At 33.4% G+C, this 23366-nt stretch overlaps 2 protein-coding genes across 2 annotated transcripts; one reads left to right on the top strand and one right to left on the bottom strand.

The window, feature by feature from the left end:
- Positions 1 to 4672: 4672 nt before the first annotated feature.
- LOC122308777 (probable receptor-like protein kinase At5g39020) lies at positions 4673 to 8575 on the top strand. The gene is made up of 7 exons (XM_043121984.1): positions 4673 to 5493; positions 5715 to 5747; positions 5886 to 5918; positions 6064 to 6099; positions 6467 to 6523; positions 6931 to 6969; positions 7215 to 8575. Exons 1-7 carry the CDS (start codon positions 4698 to 4700, stop codon positions 8363 to 8365), a joined length of 2145 nt encoding a protein of 714 aa, XP_042977918.1. The 5' UTR covers positions 4673 to 4697; the 3' UTR covers positions 8366 to 8575.
- Positions 8576 to 17363: 8788 nt separating this feature from the next.
- LOC122310435 (rust resistance kinase Lr10-like) lies at positions 17364 to 17831 on the bottom strand. The gene has a single exon (XM_043124310.1). The coding sequence runs from the start codon at positions 17829 to 17831 to the stop codon at positions 17364 to 17366; it is 468 nt and encodes a 155-aa protein (XP_042980244.1).
- Positions 17832 to 23366: the final 5535 nt, after the last annotated feature.

Below are 23366 nucleotides of genomic sequence, written 5' to 3' on the forward strand. Positions count from 1 at the left end.
CACTTCATCTGGTGGCTCATCGTTGGATACCAAATAAGGTGGAATCGATCTAACGTTATAAATCTTTATACAAGGGGGTAAGGGAAAGCGGGTGATGGAATCTTCAGTCCGGTTTTAGAAAAAAGAAAAATCAGAACCGGATCAATTTTGACCGATTTAAAGAAAAATAAAACCGGTACTAGATAGAATCAAACTAGAGACCAGATCAATTCCACCGGTTTGGTCCAGTCCGGTCCGGTTTACCTGTTCACCAGTTTTTTTTTATGCCCCTATTTGTATTCCTTTGGGCCAGGCTCCAACGACTCGGGTCTTTAGTCTTAGGCTGCAGACTTAGAGAAAAAACTGAGAGTTGGGAGCCTTGGTGGAGGCCGGGTAATCTCCGATGCTTGAGGCAGTATTACCTTAGTAGAATAGAGAGTTTAAAGAGTGTTTTCACTCGTCCATACCCCATGGTAGGAGTATATGTCTCATCAACTGTTATTTTAGTCAGATTCCTTTAATATGACATGACTTCTGAAATGACGCCACTAATACAGCATGGCTTCCTGTCCTTTTTATCCTATAGGTGCATGTCGCCAGGCTCCTCATCCCTTGCTATCAGAAGAATAAGGTCTCCCCACATTTCCTGCCTACCTGCCTATACAATGTTTCCTATGGCTAGGCATCGTAGGGAGTGCCGGTGCAAAGTGCCCCCTCCTTCCTTGCATTTTTGGACTTGTCGTGTAATTATGGTCATCGGCTAACCTCAACTTTGAGGTTGGCGCCCTTAGTGGGCCAAGGGGCCGTCCAGTTGGATTCGGCTCCCATGATCTGGGCTTGCCTTATGAGCCTGTGGCCCGAGTGGAAATATCTGCTTATAGCTAGAAAGTCGTCAATGAGTCTCATTGCTCCCAAGAGAACCAATACGACCTACATTTGTTTACGTTGTCGCCATTATTGCTACATATAACTTATCATAGCCGATCGAGTTAACTTGTGGAAACCCTTAATGAATCATATGTTATTGGAATGGCTGCATGTGAAACCCACTCTTCTTAATGATATCATTGCTCCCGCATTTCTCTTCTCAAACCATGCCCTTTATGACCTTCGCTCCTGTTATCCTTGTAATGCCCCCATTGCAATACTAGAAGACCTAATATTCAATCTTGGGTGAAACTTTAAAAAACAAAAACAATATAACAACATTGGGCCATTGGTTGCTCATGAAATAGCTCAAAGAAATCTCATTACCCTTTTGCCAATCTTAGTAGCAAATCGTTCATCCATCTCAATAGCTCATGATAAGCTTACAATTGGAGAGAAAATTAACCAATCCGAGTTAAATATTTATGAAATTTACATTTTATACAGTCTTTTTTCTTCCAAAATAAGAACAAAATAATGGTCCGTTGAATATATATAAAGCAAGAAAAAAATGTTGTTTTAATAATAACACAGAGGGCTTGAATCTCTTTAAAGAGAGCAGGATTTTCATGCCTCAGTCTAAATTGATTTCATTTAAATGTTAATTTTATTGTATTGTATATTTCACTAACACTTAGTTATATACTTAAAACTTTCATAATAAGATTACAAAGTGATCAAATGAAGACCCATTAGTTGTTATTATCTCTTTCAATGTCGAGGGGCATGTCTTCTACATATATAGTGGTCGAGCCCATGAAGTTGATTATGCGGTCTACCACTTGCAAAATTTACACCAGCAAGATTTCTCATGCGTACGTTGCGTATATATTGGGGTAGAAAAAGAAGATTGGGATTGCTTTGGTTTTTTTTTTAAAGAAAAATATAAATTTTTTTCATTGACAAAAAGTAAAAAGATATTCCAAAAACTAAGGCATTTATTGAAAACCCATTTTTTTATAATATAGAAAATTAATTTTATGTTTTCAGATAACATAACATTGTTTCCAACTTGTATAGATATATTGTATGTGTGCATGCTCCATAACAATTTATAAATGTGAGACTCACTTGTTAGATGATTGAAGAAGGAAATCCCTTGGAAACTGTTGGAATTTATAAGTGTGTGCATGTAAACAAATTGAATTTGTACGTACGTGCAAGTTAGACTTTAGGATCAGTGGTGGATGATCTAATTTTATTCAAATAAGACTTAAGTACTTTACTATCGAGTTACATTTTATATTTAAGAATATTTTATTTATTTCTTGTTGTTTGGAGTCGCTAAAAGAAAAGTATCATAGGATAACCCTCTCCTCGTTGTGCATCTTTCTGACCTTATAAAAAAGAAGAATTTTTACTTTATACAATCTCCTCTGCATAATAAGCCATTTTTGTGAAGGCTACGTGTCCTATTAATTGTCAAAATCCTTCTCGATCGGCTACTGTGGATGAATCAAGTTGTTTCATGATGTTTATATAATTTCCTAATTTTAGGCCATGTTAATTATATTTTGTATAATTTCTTTGTAATTAATGTATTTTCGTATATTATAATACAATGCGTGGATGATTATCAATAATGATAATCAACATGAATCTATGTGAGGTCTAAATTAAACAATTCGTTAGGAGGTAAGTCTTTTAAGAGGGTCATCTTCTGTGATGTTGATTAGAACCTAAAATCCATCTATCAACAAAAATAGCGACAGGCTTTAGTGCAAGTAGTCTATTGGAATGATGCTCGCTGTGATCTTTTCAATGTCAAGGAGCCCGTTTCTATATATATATATATATATGAGACATTGATTATGTGGCCAATCAATTCTTACCAATGAGAGTTTTGCGTTGTATATGTACGTATTGGGCTAGAAAAAATGAAAAAGAAGATTGGGATTGCTTAGGCTACATGCTTTATTTTCTTTTTCTTTTTTATATAAAATTTTCATTTGCAAAAAGTATATAAATATTCTAAAAATTTAGACGTTTATCTACTAATAATTTTAAAACAAATTCTTATATATGCTTTGATTCAAGACTAACGAAAGATAATGTGCTAGCTAAATAAAATATTTATAAATTCACATTTTATATAGTAGAGATTATGAGAGAAAGAACTAATTCAGGGAGCCTGCATGTGTCCATAGCAATGTATAATAAATGTGAGACCCACTTGCATATTAGACCTTGATCCGCTAATAATGTATAATGTGGATTGGAATTAATATCTAAACCAAAATGAAGATCAAACGCCATAATGTGCATAGATGGTCAGTGCATTTAGTAAATGAATTAAAATAAGTTTAAATTTGTTGGAGCCAATCGCTAATAGCCAGCTTACAATTTTAAAAATTAACGGAATACATAAATATCGCACTCTCGTGATTGTCATATTTTCCACTGAGATAGCCTTAAAGCAAATCGAGCTACCGCTCGGCCAATGCAGTTGGCTTTGCAAGTGAACTATGATTTGACTTGCAAACCAGTAATGGAACATGTTTTCTATGACCCATCAATATCTAGAAATTACTTAGAAAATGTTAGGAATTATTTTATATAAGGTTGTGTAAACAAATTGAATTCGTATGCGGTTAGCCTTCAACTATATGCCATATAATAATTAACTTTGTGCATTTTCAACTTTCTTAAAACCTGTGTTGGCACTAGAGTTTACAATAATTAGTCTGCAGCTTTTGATTCATTCATTCAAACAATTCGTTCAACTTGATTTTGATTAATTCCTTGAAGGATACGAGTATTTCAAAAATTAAACAATTAATTGGAAACAAGCTAGTTACTTGTAATGGCTTACATTCAGTTAAAATTAGCTTGAGATTCTTGTCGTAACTATGTATTGGACTAGTCTTATTCATAAAGTAGGTGCCATGCATAGTGAGAAGTTTGAATACTCACATAATAATATATTATCCGTTAAGAATGAGATAGGAGGGGTCTAGATGGGATAGCCATAGTGGCCGCTAGCTCCATTAATCAGATTTGAGTAGGGCCATAAAAATAAACCAAAAAACCGGTCGAACTGACTGAACCCACCAACACTGAACCCACCAACCAGCCTGTTCCAGTTTCGGTTTCTAAAAAAAAAAAAAAAAAAAAAAAAAAAACCCGGTTGGAATCAATCTGTACCGATTCTCGCATTTTGAAAACCGGTCTTATATATATATATATAACTTTATCTTATATATGAAATATTTGTTATATAATTCTTTATGTTGTATATAAGTTTTTATATTATATTATATGTGTAAATTGCTAATTAATATAAACTAAAATTTTTACTTAGTGATTAAAAAAATACTTTTTTAATCAGTTTCTAATTTCTTTTTAAAATATTTAAGGAGTTTTAAAAAAATATAATATATATACTTTTTGTAAATATGTTTTTACACATTTAATTATATATATTCATATAAAAAATCTATAACTTATATAGACTATAGATAAATCCAATACTATTAGTATATATAAGTTATAGATTATAGTATCGGATTTATCTAATTATTAAAAAGATAACTTTATCTAATTATTGGTATGGTGGGGGCCAGATATATTTGTACTGTCAATTTGATGGATGCAAATAATGATAAAAGATATTTTGAAACAAACAGAAAGAAAGACTCCCATTTTTAGGACTCAGTCAATTATTTGGTTCTCATTATGTGACGCATGTGCTTACGTCTACGTATATACACTATTAATTACATGCTTGTTTACAGCGGTCCTCTCTCATAAATTCATAATCCCCTTTTCTGGCTCTCTCTCTCTCTCTCTCAATGACGATAGGTGTGTCGCTCCACCCTGCAGGACTCACCGCCGTTATTGTTCTAGTACTGCTAGTCCATCAAACTTTCGGCGTTAAGGACGGTGATCACTGTGCTACTTCCTGCGGCAATATCCACAACATAAGTTCTCCGTTTCGATTGAGAGACCAGCCAGCAGACTGCGGCAAACCATATTTTAATCTGGCATGTGAGGACAATCAAACTGTGCTATACTTATTTGCCGGAAAATATTACGTACAGGAAATCGATTACAGTAACAAAACAATACGAGTTGTGGAATCGGGTATTCAGAAGGATAATTACTCCTCTATCCCTCGTTATTTTCTTAATTACGACAGTTTCTCTGCACTCGATACTCCATATTATCTGTACTCTTATCGGAACCCGAGTGCGGTGGCTTTTTTGAATTGTGAAAAACCAATGAATCCTGGGATCTATCTGAACAAATCTACTTGCTTTGAGAGTGGAGTGTATTCCGCGTCCAACTCTACTAATAATTTGACCCAATCCAAGCTGGGGTTTGATTATGTTACATATGGGTGGACGAAAGCAAGCGATGTTGTGGATGAATCGTGCCAAGTAGAGCAGATTGTTTGGACATCGGAGCAAGGCCAATTACCAGATGATGATGAAAGAAACTTATCCTGTACAGACTACCACAACAAATTGGCCTATGGTTTTCAGCTTAGATGGTCCAATAGTCTTTGTCTAAATAGGTGTACTGGCGAATGGGTTGATTGTACTCGCGTTGATCACCAGTTTCGTACAGACGACGGATCATGTAGTGGTGAGTAAAGAATGCGTACTGCTCCGATTTCTAATCCAATATTATTTATGTTGAATTACACAACGAAGCTACCTAACATTTGTATGTGAAAAAGGGAAAGAAAGAGAGTAATAATAGCTATAAAAAATAACAAGTACTTAAATAATATTTGTGTTGAATTACACAAAAAAGCTAGCTAACGTTATTCCTTGTTTTATTTTTTATTTTTTTTGTGAAACCAGGACTCCCTAAAGAACTATTTTGGTTATACAAAGGTGAGGTTTTTATCTCTCTCTATATATATAAATAAAATTTAGTTTCAAATTATTATAATGGCTTTGATGTTTATATATAAGTTGATTTCTAAGGTACCATGTAACTTCTATATATTCTTTTCTTTGTCAAATTAACAGGATTCCGCGGCATACTACGTACTTTATACTGGGGTGAGGTTAATCTCTTTGATTCTCAAAAAGATGTTTCAACTTTCAAGTATATATATGGTATTAGGATGACACTACAATAAAAAATTATTTAAGTATTCAGCCTTTCACTTATTAATAATTTTTTTATTCATTTTTGTCATCCTAGCTATTCGAGAAAAGTTTTTCCATCTGACAGCCGACGGTAAGAATCCATAACTCACTTTTATTAATTTTCCTTATAATTATTTTTTGTCTTCAGTTGATTATTCTCTTTTTCATTTTTTAAGGTACATGTAAGTGAATCATATATATACTGACACATGCCCCTAACTAATTAAAAACAGTTACAAAAATAAACTCATGAACCCCTTGCCGTATCCCTTTTTTTTTTTTTTTTTTTGAGGACGGCACCTCCCGCGCCTTTTATTAAATATGCTTATTATAATGACATGACTTTCATGAAAATTATAACATGAAATGCTATTAATGACACTTAATAGAAAGCTGATTGATTGTGATTTTCCAAATGCCTGATGTTAACGTTCTTCTTTTCTTCATCATCAATGCAGTACGCAATAATAAAGTCGATTATCAGATCTACCGTGATTTATATTATCGTGACAGAGGTGAGGTTTCTATATATGATCTATATATAAATTAAAATGTTGTTTGAAGGATATATGATTGAAAGACACATGAATTAATGACCTAGAATTGGATCTGTTGTGTCCGATGATGATTATCCAATTAGATGATCAGGATAATAACCGATCGAAGTGTCTACCCAATGATGGATTTGATCTTGGTTTTTGCATTCGAAACCTCGTTTATAATAACAAGCCTCGAATATTATGAGCAAACTATTCACCCTTAGCCACAGGATATAGCTCAAGAACGTCTAAAAGCTGGCATATATAGAATCTCGAGCTCAACTCAATTTATAGAACTTATTTATGCAATTTTCTTACGCCTTGAACTTTTAAATTTGTCCTAGTCTCTTGATTACTTAGTTTATTCTTTCATATTCGTGCAGTACTTTCAGTCCAACTAATGATCATTCTCATCGGCTTCGGTAAGAACCTGCATCTTTCCTTTGGTCTTCATTATTTTTTTTAATTACATTTTTAGCACAACATTCTTTAGGCTATAAAGAATGGAAATAAATGCAATGGAAAACATTAATGAGTTTTTGACGGAAAAACTAATAGTCACTATATATGCCGATTAGTTTCAAGATCAATTTGACAGTTGTGCAACTACACAATTTTTTCTCTTATATATGATCTATTTTGGTGATGCCGTTCCATATATATATAGGACTATACCATGGAGCGGCAAAAATTATACTGGCGACTCCATTTGTGCTTGCATTCTTGATATATAAGTGGCGTAGGAGACATTTATCAATGTATAACGCCATTGAAGAATTTTTGCAAAAACACAATGACCTTGTGCCAATAAGGTACTCTTACTTAGAAGTAAAGAAGATGACCAAAGGTTTTAAGGATAAACTGGGTGAAGGTGGTTATGGCACTGTCTTTAAAGGAACACTTCGAAGTGGCCAACTTGTAGCTGTAAAAATGTTGGGTAAATCCAAAGCTAATGGCCAAGAATTTATCAGCGAAGTTGCTACCATTGGAACGATTCATCATGTTAATATAGTGCAACTCATTGGCTTTTGCGTTGAAGGATCAAAGCGTGCTCTTGTATATGAATTTATGTCCAACGGATCTCTCAATAAATACATTTTTTCACAAGAAGGAAGTATTCTTCTAAGCTTTGAAAAAATGCATGATATTGCTCTTGGAGTAGCTCGTGGCATTAAATATTTACATGAAGGTTGTGAAATGCAAATTTTGCATTTCGATATCAAGCCTCACAACATTCTTCTCGACGAGAATCTTACACCTAAGGTCTCAGACTTTGGCTTGGCAAGACTTTTTTCAGTAGATGATAGCATTGTTTCTTTGACTGCTGTAAGGGGGACATTGGGATACATGGCTCCCGAGTTGTGCTATCAAAATATTGGGGGCATCTCATACAAAGCCGATGTATATAGTTTTGGAATGTTATTGATGGACATGACAGGTAGACGAAGGAACTTGAATACATTTGCAGATCATTCTAGTGAAACCTACTTCCCTACTTGTGTCTATGATGAGTTGCACAATGAAAATGGTATAGAAATAGAAGATGCCATCGAGGAGGAAAAGAAAATGACTAAGAAGATGATCATAGTTGCATTGTGGTGTATACAAATGAAACCTAATGATCGTCCTTCAATGAACAAAGTCATAGAAATGCTTGAAGGAGATATTGAATGTTTACAAATACCTCCAAAGCCTTTCTCAGCATTATCAGAAAGATACATACAATCAGACATTGAAGAAAGTTCAAATCAGTCTTGGTCATCAATTCAATCGAGCGAATTGAGTCAATATGCACAATCGTCAGTGCAATTTAACTGATATGTTAGTTTGTTGATTTAGTTGCATAAAAAAGCTAGTCTCCCTAGCTAAGGATGGCAATCTTCTCATACTTCACAATTCAAAGGTTCTTCATATTATTATATATGTAACAAATAAGTGTTAGCTTTCCTTCTTCCTATTGTCATTTATTTCTGAATTCAGTTTGCTTATGCTAAACTATTGAATGGGTTTTTAGTTAATTTTTGGCGAGGTATGGTGTTAATATTGAATTCTCATTGGTCGTTTCCACTAGCTTGTTGAATTTTGGATATTCTATGAGACCAATCAATATAATTTAGTTGCACTTATATAAATGTGTAGACTAATTTTGGGCTAGCTAAGTACTAGCTAGCGTATCATTGGTTTGTGAGACTCCCTCTTCGTGGTTTAATTATGATGAGCTTCCTGCAAGAAAGATTCTGGAATATTGAATGATTTAGAGTATTGGTATAGTTTCATCAAAATTATTTTTAAAATATAGTTAAAAGTATATATTTTGTATAAAACCAAAATCATATATATTTTGTATAACCCCACATTGGATTAATCAAAATAATAATACAATATTATTTTTTAATAATAATATTGTATTATTTTTTTCATATTTTGCAACTACATTAACTATATGTTAATTGTTTAGAAAAAACTATATGTTAATTAATAATTTAATTTTTACTAAAATTATTTGTTTCCCAACTATTATTTTTTCTTAACCTATTATTTTTCATCTACAATAAATGTACAGGAACCTTACCTCCTGCTTGTATATGAGTTTGCACAAAATTAATATACAAAAATTGTATATGTACATGAAAAATGTTCAGGAGGTTTGCTTGTATATTGCACAAAAATTTACATCTTCCTTCTGCACATGTACAGGAACCTTACCTCCTGCTTGTATATTAGTTTTAATAGTTTCCTGCTTGTGTAATATCTAATTAGTTTTTTATTTCCAAATTTGAAGGTCATTTTGGTGATACTGTAACTTATATGTAGACCATTTTATTAATATTTAGCCAAACTTTAGAGATGCACTGGCTAGTGCTCTTAGGCATACGATTTGCACTGACCCCATATATATATATATATATATAGTTTATTGTTACTATGACTATATTAACGTTTGGTTCAAATTTATGCTATTTCAAACTCTAGAGATGTGACACTCTTTGTTTTTGAATTTTAATAAAAAAAATTCAAAATTGAATTTCCCCTTTGGTTTATAAGATGGTAGCACCAATTTGACCCTATTTCTGAAGTCCTTTCTAAAAAACTTTAGAAAGCCATCAGATGTTTTGCCACTGCTTTCAAAATGGATCCCCATAATAAAAAATTCCCCTACTTCCTCCATTTTTGCAAGAGATACAAGGTCAGTTGGATATTAAAGTGGAGCTACAATTGTAATAGTGATTTACTAGTCCGAAATTAGTTTGTCAAGTGGTGGAACATATTTCCCAACACAAAATGTTATTGACAATGTTACTCGAGATTATTCTCAGACTGCTCCAAATCTAAAGAGTATTGAGGAATTTCCACCTGCTAAACATATAACTTTGCCTGAATATCCAGACAATCAGGCCAGTACTTCTGCTAAATCTTAGAAATTAAAAAATTAATTGGAAATGAGCTAGTTACTTGTAATGGCTTACATTCAGTTAAAATTAGCTTGAGATTCTTGTCATAACTATGCAGTGAACAAATTCTTATGCTCTAATTTTTTAAGACTAAAGAATGTGCTAAATAAAATATACACAAATTCACATTTTAGTAACATTCTAAGTACTAATTCAGGCCTGCATGTGTCCGTAGCAATTTATAAGTTAAATATGAGACCCACGTTGGATGATTGAAGAAAAAAGCTCCACAATTGTAGACCTAAGCTAGTAATGTGGATTGGGATTATTCAAATCAAAATGTAGAAAAGTCACGATGTGGACAATCAAGTTGTTGACTTTGAAAAGTCGTGTACAAATTAATTAAGCAGGCCATGGACGTGAAAAAGATGTCCATTTACTAGAAAAATCAGCACCAGTAATGGAGCATGTTTTATACACCCATTGATATCTCGAAGTTACTTGGAAAATATAAGGAATTTATAAGGTTGTGTAAACAAATTGAATTCGTACGATGCTATACTTTATGAGTGGTACTCGATGGTCTAATTTTATACCAAAATGAGTTGACTTTGAATTTATTATCGAGTTGTATTTTATGTTTTGAAATAATTTATATATTTTTTATAAGTTTAAACTTACTCGCAAGGTCATGTAACTTTTTTTTTCAACAAAATAACTTATATAATAGTACTTGGCATATGTTTATCTACAAATTTTGACTAACTTTATGATTTGGTAAATTTCCTTTATATAATTTATCTATACACATTTACTGAATGATTCGTTCGTGAATATAAAATTCTAATTGGTAATTAGAAGGCATGACTCATATAAATTTTGACTATAGACCCTCATAGGGAGATAGGTTGTATGGGTAATTGGGATTGAACCCGCTCCCGCCTATTGAAACTCATGAGGAATGTAAGTTGTCGAGCAGCCAAGGGCTGGCTCGTACTTCATCGTGGGAGGGATAAAGCTATCTAAGGCATTACATTCATCCCTTTCATATTTTGCAGGGAAGGTAAGTGTCGGACAGCTGAGCAATTGGTCTGCACTTCTCCATGGGCTGCCGAAAGGTTGGATCCACTCTCATCCGTGAACACGTCAAGTGCAATGTACCCCATGGTCCACTCTCATCCGTGAGGGAGGTTGGATCCACTCTCATCTGTGAACACTTCAATTGCAATGTACCCATAAAGTTTATGGGTTGAAATTCAAAGATAGCATTTCCTACAAAAACCAACGATGGCAGTATTTTATAGAACACAACTATATTGCATTACATATATTCACTTTCTTGATTGAAAGTGCGCACATTGAAAACCGATTAATTAAGCATCGAAAAAAAAAAAAAAAAAAAAACCATCCAAACTAACTTAGGTACCACGTTTTGTTCTAGAATTGGCTAATCACCAAGAACATAACTAAAAGATAAGCAAAAGAATCAAGGAGAGAAAAACAAAATACCATCACAATACTTCCCTTAGGGCTACCATACAAAAATGAAAATCTGTAAAATTTGCACTCAGACAATTCATTTCTATCATACCAATCTATGAAATAAAATGCTATATTGTAGCCATAACATTAGAACATATTACCTGTTCAAATCCGTAGCTGAACTTGGAGGGAAGTAGAAGAGCAGCCTCTGAAGCAAAAGAGTAGCTTCTATCTTATGGTCTGGCCTACGTTCTATTACCAAATCTGATGGTGTCTCTTTCAAAAAGTTCATAACAGAGATCCACGAAGAAGAAGACCCATCCGAATATCTTACGGCCTCTTGAAGACCAACACAAATGAAGACGACACTTGACCCACACGAATGAAGACTAGACCCACAAAAATACCTACACAGATCCACTTTAAGACTTGAAGATCTCGGTGCCGAGGACGAGTTTGAGTAGAAAACGACATCACGAAGCTGAACACGGCCTCAAGATGAAGACGACGCCACGAAGCTTCAGACCAGACCACCACGACTCCACGACCCAAGCTTCTATGAGATCAAAGACCACTGCAAGCTTCAGACCAGAGCACCACGAAATTTCTGTGAGATCGAAGACCACCTATGCCCAGAGCACCACGAAGCCACGAACCTTCTGTGAGCATGAAGATGAGGTTGTAGAACAGAGGACCAAGAAGCGGGAATCAGCTCTAAAGTTTTGATCTCGATCCGATTTTTTTTTTTTTAATCAAAAATCAGATGATGATGTGGCGACTCTGCGGCAACTATATGCGACAACTGAATGTAGCAGTCTTGGCTATGCAAATATGTTGTTGTATCGCCATAATATATGTCATGTTATACTGCCTATATAGCTTCTATTCTTGAAAATTTGAACAAGCCCAAGGTGCACCATTCATGGTCATGATTCAGCGGTGCCTGGACTTTTGCATAGATATCTCAACCAATCCATTTATAGAAAACATGATCAAAATTGAAAAACACCTTACCAAATTAAATCTATAGAAGAACAAAAGGGAAGCCAAAAAGAACTCATATAATGAAGAAGAAAATAGTTTGATTGGTATAATTGAGCTCTTTACTACTCAGAAAGCCGTCAATGAGTCTCATTGCTCCCAAGAGAACCACCACGGCCTACATTTCTTTACGTTGTTGCCATTTTTGCTACGTATAACTTCTCATTATTGATCGAGTTAATTTAAGGAAATCCTTAATGAATCATATATTATTGGTACGACTGTGGAAACCCACTCTTCTCAATCATACCATTGCTCCCGCATTTCTCTTCTCAAACCATGCCCTTTATGACCTCTAGTTATCCTTGTAATGCCTCACTGCAATACTAGAGGACCTAACATTCATTACCCTTCTGCCAATCTTGGTAGCAAATCACTCATCCATCTCAATAGCTCATTATAAGCATACAATTGGAAAGAAAATTAACCAATCCGAGTTAAATATTTAAGAAATTTACAACTTATAGTCTTTTTTCTTACAAAATAAAAGTAAAATAATGGTCCGTTGAATATATATAAAGCAAAAAATAAAAAAAAATGTTTATTTTTTTGCTAAATAGAAGCAACATGTACGAACCAAAGCAGGATTTCTATTCAATTACTTCTAGCGAGAGAATTGTTGATAAGAAAAGTTACAATAAATAGAGTAAAGAAGGAAATATATATATATATATATATATCTAACTCTCTCTCACACACACACAATATATATTTAAATTTGCCATAAAAAATCATTTCTATAAGCATCAATCTCTAAAAGATTAGAGAGTTCTGTGGACACATCCTGTAAAATTGAACAAAATAAAATCTTGTCCTTTTCTTTTTGCAAGATATTTATATACAAACAATTCTTTTAAAATTTTATTTTAAACAAACTGGAGAGATGAATTATGATCATGGTCATACCATTGCAATTGATGATGGCCATCACTAACTAAACCCATATCAATATGCCTCACGGCCCAAGAGAATAAGACCACCCACCAAAAGAGCGTGGAAAATCTCAAAGCTTCTTGCTTCTCTCTCTCTCAAAGCCCAACCTCCATTACATGGGCTTCACTACTCTTTATAAAAAAAATAAAAAAATTGATGGGGGCTTAGTTTCTTAACACACCCAAACAATAGTACTAAAGTAAGGGCCAGAGACCCATATAGTTGTTGTTATCCCTTTCAATTGTTTAAATGAATTTATTAATTTTTTATTTTTTAGATTAAACCTAATTTTGACAGACGCCAACCTTAGTTTTTAAATACAGTTTTATATGTTTACCATATTCAGCAAAAAAATAACAAAATAAATATATTAAAAATATGTATGAAACATATTCTTCCATTAAAATAATTTGTAATACTATTGTCTTTCATTCCGCTCCCAAGCACCTCTATTATTCTTGTCTCCACTTTGTTGAATTAGACAAGTACAATATACACACACACACATATATATATATATATATATATATAGTTTTAAATATGATTGCTAAAAAGGGATGATTTTTTTTTTTTTGAAAACAAGATTAATAGAAAAAAAGATAAATTTTTAAAAGAAAGAAATGAGAATATTTATATAATCAAACTATTTTCCTCGAAACTTTCAAATAGTATATGAGTCAAACCCGATTAAAAGTTCAAATCCAAGATTCAAATACACGAACGCTTATCATGATATGAGCCTTTGAGACTGTCCTAATTATGGTTTAATTATGGTGAGCTTTCTGTAATATTGCTTGTGAGGTCTGTTGCAATAACGACGCTATCATATGAATGTCAAGGAGCTTTCAGCTAGGTATTGGGAGACAATATAGTGGTCGACCCATCTTCAATGGGACGACGTTGATTATGCGGGTTTACGGCCACTTGCAATTATGGTCCCGTTTAGAATAAGAAAGTAACTCATTTCTTTATTATAATTTTTTAAAATTTTCATAAAATATATAATAAATAATTTAATTTTTTTTCAAATTTTAAAATAATAATATATTAAAAAATAATATTCTAATAATATTTTATTCAATTTTTATCTTTTATCTAAAATTATCTTATTTCATCTCTGAATCCAAACTAGGCTGTCAACCAGATTTCTACTTTGCGTATATATTAGGTAGAAAAATAATGAAATAGAAGATTGGTCGGGACTGCTTTGGTTCTTATGTTAAAGAAAAAAATATATTTTTTTCATTTACAGAGTCTCGTTTGTTTTCACGAATGAAATACGATGAGATAAAATGAATTAAGATAAAAGTTAAAAATTAAATAAAATATTATTAAAATATATTTTTAATATTATTTTTATTTTTAAGATTTTAACGGAAGGACCCATTTGAAGATATTTGATAGAAATTTAAGCAACATGTTTCCATTAATTATTTTGTGTTGCATAAACTATGAGAATAGCTTCTAACCGGTCCTTCCATTAAAGTCCCGAAATTAACACACTCGAATAAAGGATTGCCACATCGATGACCCATAGAAATTACGTTGAACCGCATAACACAAGATCCGATCCTCCTCTTCCAGATCCTTACTAGATCTGGATCCGACTCTCTCTTCCAAAAATTCGCGCAAGACCGTGGATGTATAACAATGAACAATCAGCATGTTTTCTAAGATCCATCAATATCTTAGGAAAATGTTAGGAATTTGTTAGGTTGTGTAAATTACAAATTGAATTCGTATGCGGTTAGGCTTCACCGAGTTGTTGAAAATAATTTTTTATTTGTTTAATTTTATTCTCATGACGCTGTCTTTTCAATATCAAGGAGCCCGTCTTCTATTTAGTGGCCGAATCGTCTTCAATGGGACATATATTATGCGGTCCAACATAGCTCGCAATTAATTACAAGATTTTTGCATTGCGTATATATTAGGGTAGAAAAAAAATGGAAAAGAAGATTAGCAGTACTGCTTTGGTTCTTATTTAAAATAAAAACATATATATATTTATATATTCACAAAAAGTTTATGAATCACAAACTACTTAATCGGAATGATGATATCGTTGCCAAATGCCAAAGTTTGTAGAAAATTTATGATATAATATTGTTTTCAGATATATAGCATCATATATAATTTCATTGCCAAATGCGAGCTCGTATATATTGGTTTTTGCTTATAGTTTATGCAACATAAAATAATTAGAAATATTTGTTGGGTTTGTGGAGGAGTTTATTGTTGTGGCAATCTGATTTGATGATCCGACTTGACAAGGAGGTGTTATGGTTTTTCTGACGAATTTTCAATGAGTTTTGTGCCATAGAGCTTAGGCTTAGGTTGATAGGCCCAAGTTAAAGTGAACATGGCCAAGCCTTGTGGGGGTCCTAGGACATAAATTTTTGACCATGTTGGTGACCTGAGAATCGCTAGAAAGAAAGTTCGTGCAACAAATCACTTGAGCGAAACTCAGGTAGATAGTTCACTCGACACACACTTAACATGTCACCCGAGAGAACATTAGACAGAGAGTTTGCTTGAGGTTTGATCAACAACTTGCTCGAGCGAATAATGTGATAATTGAGAAATTAGGACTTCCAGAGTGTAACCATATATATATATATATATATGTATGTATTATGAATAGTATTACGGTTCTAAGCATTGTAATTTCCTCTCACAGTGTACTCTATTATCTCAACTCACTCTTATTTTTAAAAAACTGAGCTTAGCTCAACATCCAAATGCAGCCAAGCAAATCATTATGCTCTAATCTTTGAAGACTAACGAATGAGTTAAATATATATTTACAAATTCGTATTTTGAAATGGGCCGGCTAGTTTCCTTTATATTATATTTATTAGCGATCGAGCACATTAGTTAAATATTTGCCAGGTTTATTCCAAAATCCATAATCGCACACATTTCGTAGGAATAGTCTTAAAGCAAATCGACTTACCTACTGCCCAGGAAAGTTGCAAGTGAATAGCATTGAAACTTCATGGTAAATCCACTTGCAATTCATGTAAGCTGGACTACATAATTATTAACTTACCAAACACATGATATATGATTGCCATGTGATTTGACTGATCAGAACCTTCCAACTTGCAAACCAATATGAATGGTTTATTTTTCACTATTTGCATTACAATAACGTTGTGCGTTTTCATCTTTTTTATAAAAAGAAAGTGAAAGATCATATAGATAAGGTTTACAATTAGTCCACAACTTTTGATTAATTCTTTCAACCAATTCGTTCATCCTTTTGATTAATTCCTTGAAGGATGCAAGTATTTCAAAAAAACAAAATAATAATTGGAAACGAGCGTCATTCTTACAGATTTATTAGTTCACAATTAAACAAAGTGAAAATTAGCTTGAAATTGTTATTGTAATATTAACTATGAATTGAACTATGCTTGTTATGCCATTGTGGGAAGTGTTAATACTCGCATAAAAGTATCTTTTAAGAATCAAACAGAAGGGACTTAGACGACGGAAAGTTGTAGATGTTTTCTAAGTCAGATTTGAGCTATATATAACTTAAACTCCATCTTCACCAGATAATTTAATTAATGAATTATTATATGGTTAATAATAATAGTATAAAGTGAATTCATAATTTGATACAAACTCAAAACTTAATATATGACAAAGAACTAATTAGAATCATTGAGTCACTACCATTAATTATTAATGGGTCACGCATTATGTATTACAAGTATACAATACAAAATAGGAATCTTGGTAGACATCACTAAAGCAGTGTTGCGTCCACCATAAGAGTACTAGTCAACATCGATTAGCTCCTTCTGAAGTACCAAATTTTATTCAAAACAAATATGATCATATCAAGTTCATATATAATAAGCAACCTTGAATTCCTTCATGATCATTCCAACATCAAAAGTAATAATGTTCAACTACAACATGATTATTTCAATATCTTCAAAACAAACTCCTAAAACTTAATCTAATTTGGGGATGACCTCTAACTCTTGGCCTAAATGCGTTATAGGCTTCCTTGCACGGATTCTCGTAGGGCCTGGGGAGGCAAAAGGATTAGGAGGCATAATTAATTTATCTCCTTCTTCTTCCAATGTTTGAACAACAAGTTTCATAGAAGGACGGTCCATTGGGTACCATTGGATGCACCGAAGTTCCACGATTGCAAGTTTTTTGGCAATTTTCATATCTCCATCATCCTCGATAAAAACATGAAACTCTTCCTTTTCTCCTAAGAGATTGTAGATCCATTCTGGAAAGTAAACTTGGCTAGCATTTTCCAACGTCATGTCAACACTTCTCCTTCCTCCAACAATTTCAAGCAACAACATTCCAAAACAATAGACATATGCTTTATAAGACAGAGTCCCAAAGTTTCTAGAGAACACTTTAGGCGCAATGTAACCCATGGTCCCCCTGCCTGTGGTCATAGATACTGCACTTTGTTCCCTGGAACACAACTTTGCAAGGCCAAAATCAGAAATTTGACATATATAATCATCATATTCTCGTTCTATTCTGATGAAGTAAACATGAGATTAGCAGAAGATCGTCTATTATATGTTAAGCCTGCAAAATTGTTAAGAATTAAGAATTTGAGTAAAGAGTTGGTAATTGTATAGAAGATGATACCAGTACGTCGTGTTTGGGGAAGCACGGAATTTCTGACTCAGTATTAATAGTTATTGATCTACATTTTCTGCAGGCTGGTCTGGACCAGTTTAATTAAAGGATATCGTCACCATTATATACAATCTGAGCTGGAATTGATCTAACACCATACATCTTTCTACAAGGTATTGTGGCCAACTCATTGATGTCTGAATAATTATTCAAGGCATAAAATTGGTGGCTATATCTAGGGTCATTAAGACAAGAAATCGTAGGATAATAATTGTGTTCTTCTCCTTTAGAATGTGAACAATTGAAAAAGGCAAAGTCATAATGGTACTGATCTGTGAATTGGAAAGGTGAGGAAGATAAATTGAGTCACCGGATCCCTCTAGGAAAGCAATGATCAGGATGATATACTTGAATTGCCTGAGATTTGTAGTCAATCTTTTTGACAAAAAGCTTGACTGAAATTGGCAGCTCGAGCACTGTATTGTGGGTATTGGAGCAGGACAAATGAAACCCAGGAAAGCCACAGTGGTCCAGGTGGCGGTCCTTGAGTCAGAAAGGAAATCGAATGGCTGGCCGTGGCTGCCACACCACCATGAATCGGCACACTCATCATGTTGGCTTTGCCCGTGGTGTAAGATGAAAAGCATAAACAAAAAGAAATATGACTTTGCCATTCTTTTACGATCGGGCAAATGCTAAATTGTCTGATCTGGTTCTCCGACCTCTCTCGAAAGGAAAACAATCAAACTATCTTAGTGACACGACCAATTTATTGACGCAATAATCGTATAAAATAGAAAGAAATGCGATGAGACGACTAATTAGCAACATGTGCCGCAGGTGCTTGCACCCAACTAATTTAAACTAATAATTAGTAGCATCCTGTGACACAGGTGTAGAGTACTACTTACTAGTAATACTAAGTACAAATCCGGACTGTGTTCCTTTTTCCTGCGGTAATATCCCCAACATAAGCTCTCCATTTCGATTTGAAAACGATCCTCCAAACTGCGGCAACCCAAGGTATACCCTGTCTTGTCAGGACAACCAAACTGTGTTATACTTATTGTCCGTAGAACACTTCGTACAGGAAATCAATTACACTTCCAGAACAATCCGAGTTGTAGACTCAGGTATTCAGAAGGATAATTAGTCCTCCATCCCTCCTTATTTTGGTATTTCGGACAATATTCCATATTATCATGAGTCCTATGGAATCGCAGAAACCTTGGTTTTGTTGATGAACTGTGAAAGGCGAGCGAATTCCCCTTGGTATCTGAACAAATCTAGTTGCTTTGGCAATAGAGCGTATGCTTCCAACTCATCTTCATCCCAGCCTGAGGCCGGGTTTAGATATGTGATATATAACCAGACGAAAGCAGGGGATGTGGAGGACTTGTGCCAAGTAGAGCATATATGCCAAATAGAACTCTGTACTCAGTGTAATTCAAGACAACAAAATATATTGAAGTCTTCCTTTTCTATAATGATGAATTCCAACCGCTAACTTTTATTCTTTTCTTTGGAGAACCAGCTTTGCGTTGCATACTGGATCATTTATACAGCGGTAAGGTTAATTTCTTTCTCGAAAAGTTGCTGGAATGAGTTGTATTAAATAGGACATTCTATGTAAAATATTTAATTAAATGGATGAAGTGTAGAGTTAAGATTCAAGATTAAGATAATTTCTAATTTAATACTATGCGAAACCATCATATGTTCCAAAAGCTAAAATTAATAGCAAGAGTTACATTTAATCATTTATATTTGTCTTAACAGACACAAGAGTTAGGCTTTGTTTCGAAGGTGGATTGTTTGTTACGCTAATTATTGGCCATATATGAAATTATTTAAAGTACCTTAATTTTCTTTTATTTTTCATGGATTTTAATTTATGTATATACTTCTTTTTATTTTATTTTATTTTTACTATTGTAGCTATTGAAGGTAAAGTAAGGCAGACAGACTAAGATCATCTAACTCTGTTTTTATTTTCTCTGTTAATAGTTCAAACCAGTTACTGCTAGAAACCATGCTTCACTGATCAAAAGATCAGACACGTACAGTTAAGAGAGAAATTTTTCTATTTTCTGATGCCTCTTAATTAGCATAAGGGGCTCCCCAATCCCCACCCTGTAAAATTTACGAAGGAGCAAGAGCAACACCATATATACGGCATGCAGTGAGAGACAAAAATCAACTGAATTCTTTACCTGATCATTCAATATTGGTCTGTGATCGATGCATCAAATTATTAATCAGTAGTTTCTGCACTTAGACAAGATGAAACTTTAAGGACAGTTACTTGAAAGATATAATATTTTGGTTTTGATAAAATGGTGAGTTTTAATTATTGTGACTTTTCAAATGCTGATGATGTTATTCAAATTTTCTTCTGCAAAGCAGGACGTTGGGTCAACAAACGTATCAAATATGATTTAAATGGGTTGTATGATAAAGGTGAGGTTTCTATGATATAAGTGTTAGAATTATTTACACAGTAGTCTTCGATCGCAAACTTGATATTTCAATCTGGTTTATATGGTTGGAAACTTGTTTATTCTATTTTCTTAGTAATTCATTCATGATCAAGTTAAGTCACTTTCTTGGTTATCGACCTTGGTAATTAACATCCTAATACCACTAATGATCATTATTATCGACCTTGGTAAGAAGCTATATATGATCTCTGCCTTTCATCTTCTTCGTTTTCTATTAGTTCCCCTTTTAGAAGATATACACACAAGAATATTAATGAAATTTTACAAAAATAATAGTTACCTAGCTTACTTAATTAGTAGAATTTTGAAAGTAGCACAACGTACAACATATTCTTTTTAACCAATGGAAATTTGGATCGAAGGATTCAACATGTTAGTGCAATGCATGTTATTGATTTTTGCGTTTAAGCATCAAAGCGTACTCTTATATATGAACTACTTCTCAATAAATACATTTTTATTCACATGACGGAGGCATTGATCCTTCTAAACCAAGAGAAGATGCATGATGATATCATTCTAGGCGTAGTAGCTTGTGGTATTGAATATCTAGGAGGCTGTGAAATTCATCATACGTACCTTTTGTTTTGATGAAATTTACTAGGAAAAATAACAACTACTTTGCTTAAGTACTAGAACTTTTAACAATTATTAGATATGTTTCCTGACAATCTATTTAATTTGATGATGCTTTTTCATAGGACTATACCATGAAGCAAAAATTATAATGAGGACTCCATTTGTGCTTGCATTCTTAATATATAAATGGCGCAGGAGACATTTATCGGCGTTTGACATTATTGAAGAATTTTTACAAAATAACAATAATCTCATTCCAATAAGGTATTCGTACTTAGAAATTAGGAAATGACTAAAAATTTTAAGGATAAACTAGGTGAAGGCGATTATGGCACTGTCTTTAAGGGAACACTTTGAAGTGGCCTACTTGTAGCCATAAAGATGTTAGGTAAGTCCAAAGCTAAGAGACAAGAATTTATCAATAAAGTTGCAACAATTGGAAGGATTCATCATATTAATGTAGTGCAACTAATTGGCTTTTATGTTGAGGGATCAAAATGTGCTCTTATTTATGAGTTCATGTCCAATGGATCTCTCAATAAATACATTTTTTCACAAGAATGAATTATTCTTCTAAGCTACGAGAAAATGAATGATATTGCTTTGGGAGTAGCTCATGGTATTGAGTATTTGCATCGAGGATGTCAAATGCAGATTTTGCATTTTGATATCAAGCCTCACAATATTCTTCTTGACGAAGACTTTACTCCTAAGGTTTTTGACTTTGGTCTAGCAGAATTGTATCACATGGATGACAATACTATTTCTTTAATTGCTGTAAGGGGGACGCTAGGAGACATGGCCCTTGAGTTGTACTACAAAAATATTGGAAGCATTTCGTATAAAGATGAAACCTAGTGATCGTCCTTCAATGTATAAAGTTGTAGAAATGCTTGAAGGAGGTATTAAAAGTTTACAAAAACCTCCCAAGCCTTTTCTATCGTCACTGGAGAGAGAACCAGAAGATATTGAAGACAATTCAAATCAAACTTTTCCATCAATTCAATCAAGTCAATATACTTAATCGTCGATCCAAAGTAATTGATATATATGTTGATTGTTGGTTTTACATGGGGAAGCTAGTAGCCCTAACCAAGAAGGAAATTTTGTAATATTGAATAGCTAAAAATGCTTCATATTATTATGTAAGAAATTTGTGTTCCATTTTCTGTTATTGATTTCCTTATTCCCATTATCTTTTACTTAGAAACTTTGTTTGCTCATACTTTAGTAACAGATTTGACAAGCTACAGTTTTATTATTCAATTTTTTAACTTAATCATGATCTTTACTTGCTTCTTGAATTTTGCATAAATTACTCATTGTAAAGCACTCCTGAAAGGTCAAGAGGCCCTTGCATTGGTTCCTAGGTCTTATCTTGTTTGGATTCCCCAAAAGAAAACCGTGAGGATAACACTTTAAAGTCCTCCATAACCTGATAAGAAAACAGCACCCAAGATTTTGAAACTTTCAAAACAATAAAAAAAAACAAAAAGAAAAAGGAAAAACAAAGTTTTACTTTATACAATCTCCTCTGCATAATTATCAAAAAAAGAAAAAGAATAAGCCATTTTTGTGATAGCTACATATCCCGATTAACTCTCGAAATCCTTCTCGGCCACTATGACTGATGAATATTTCATGATGAGCAAATAATTTCGTTCTTTTTGGCCATCTTAATTATATTTTATGATGAGCAAATAAATCCTTTTTATAACTATCAATTTCTATAAGATTAGAGAGCTATTTGCACTCATTCAGTAAAAGTTGAACAGACTAAAATCTTGTCATTTCCTTTTCTAAAATATTTTTGTGCAAAGATTTTTTTTTTTTTTTTGAGGTTTTATTTTGGACAAGTTGGAGAAATTAGTTATGACCATGGCCGTACTCTAGTAATTGATGATGGCTCATCACTGATTCACTAGCCTAAACCCATATAAGTATGACTCATGGTGTAAGAGACTAAGCCCACCCCCAAAAGAGTGGAAAAACCTCAAAGCTCTCTGGCTCTCTCTCTCTCTCTCTCTCTAAGCCCACCCCACAAAACATGGACTTCACTACTCTTCATCGAAGAAAATTGATGGGCTTAGTCACATAACACTTCCCTAACAAGATTACTAAAGTTATTGGACGGTGACCAATTAGTACTAATGTTAATTCTTTCAATTATTTAAATGTACTTGATTAATTTTTGTTGGATTAAACCTAAATTTGATATATATATATATATATATATGCCAAGCTTAATTTTATGATATTGAG

The sequence above is a fragment of the Carya illinoinensis genome, chromosome 5, assembly GCF_018687715.1.
Source record: "Carya illinoinensis cultivar Pawnee chromosome 5, C.illinoinensisPawnee_v1, whole genome shotgun sequence".
NCBI lineage: Eukaryota > Viridiplantae > Streptophyta > Magnoliopsida > Fagales > Juglandaceae > Carya > Carya illinoinensis.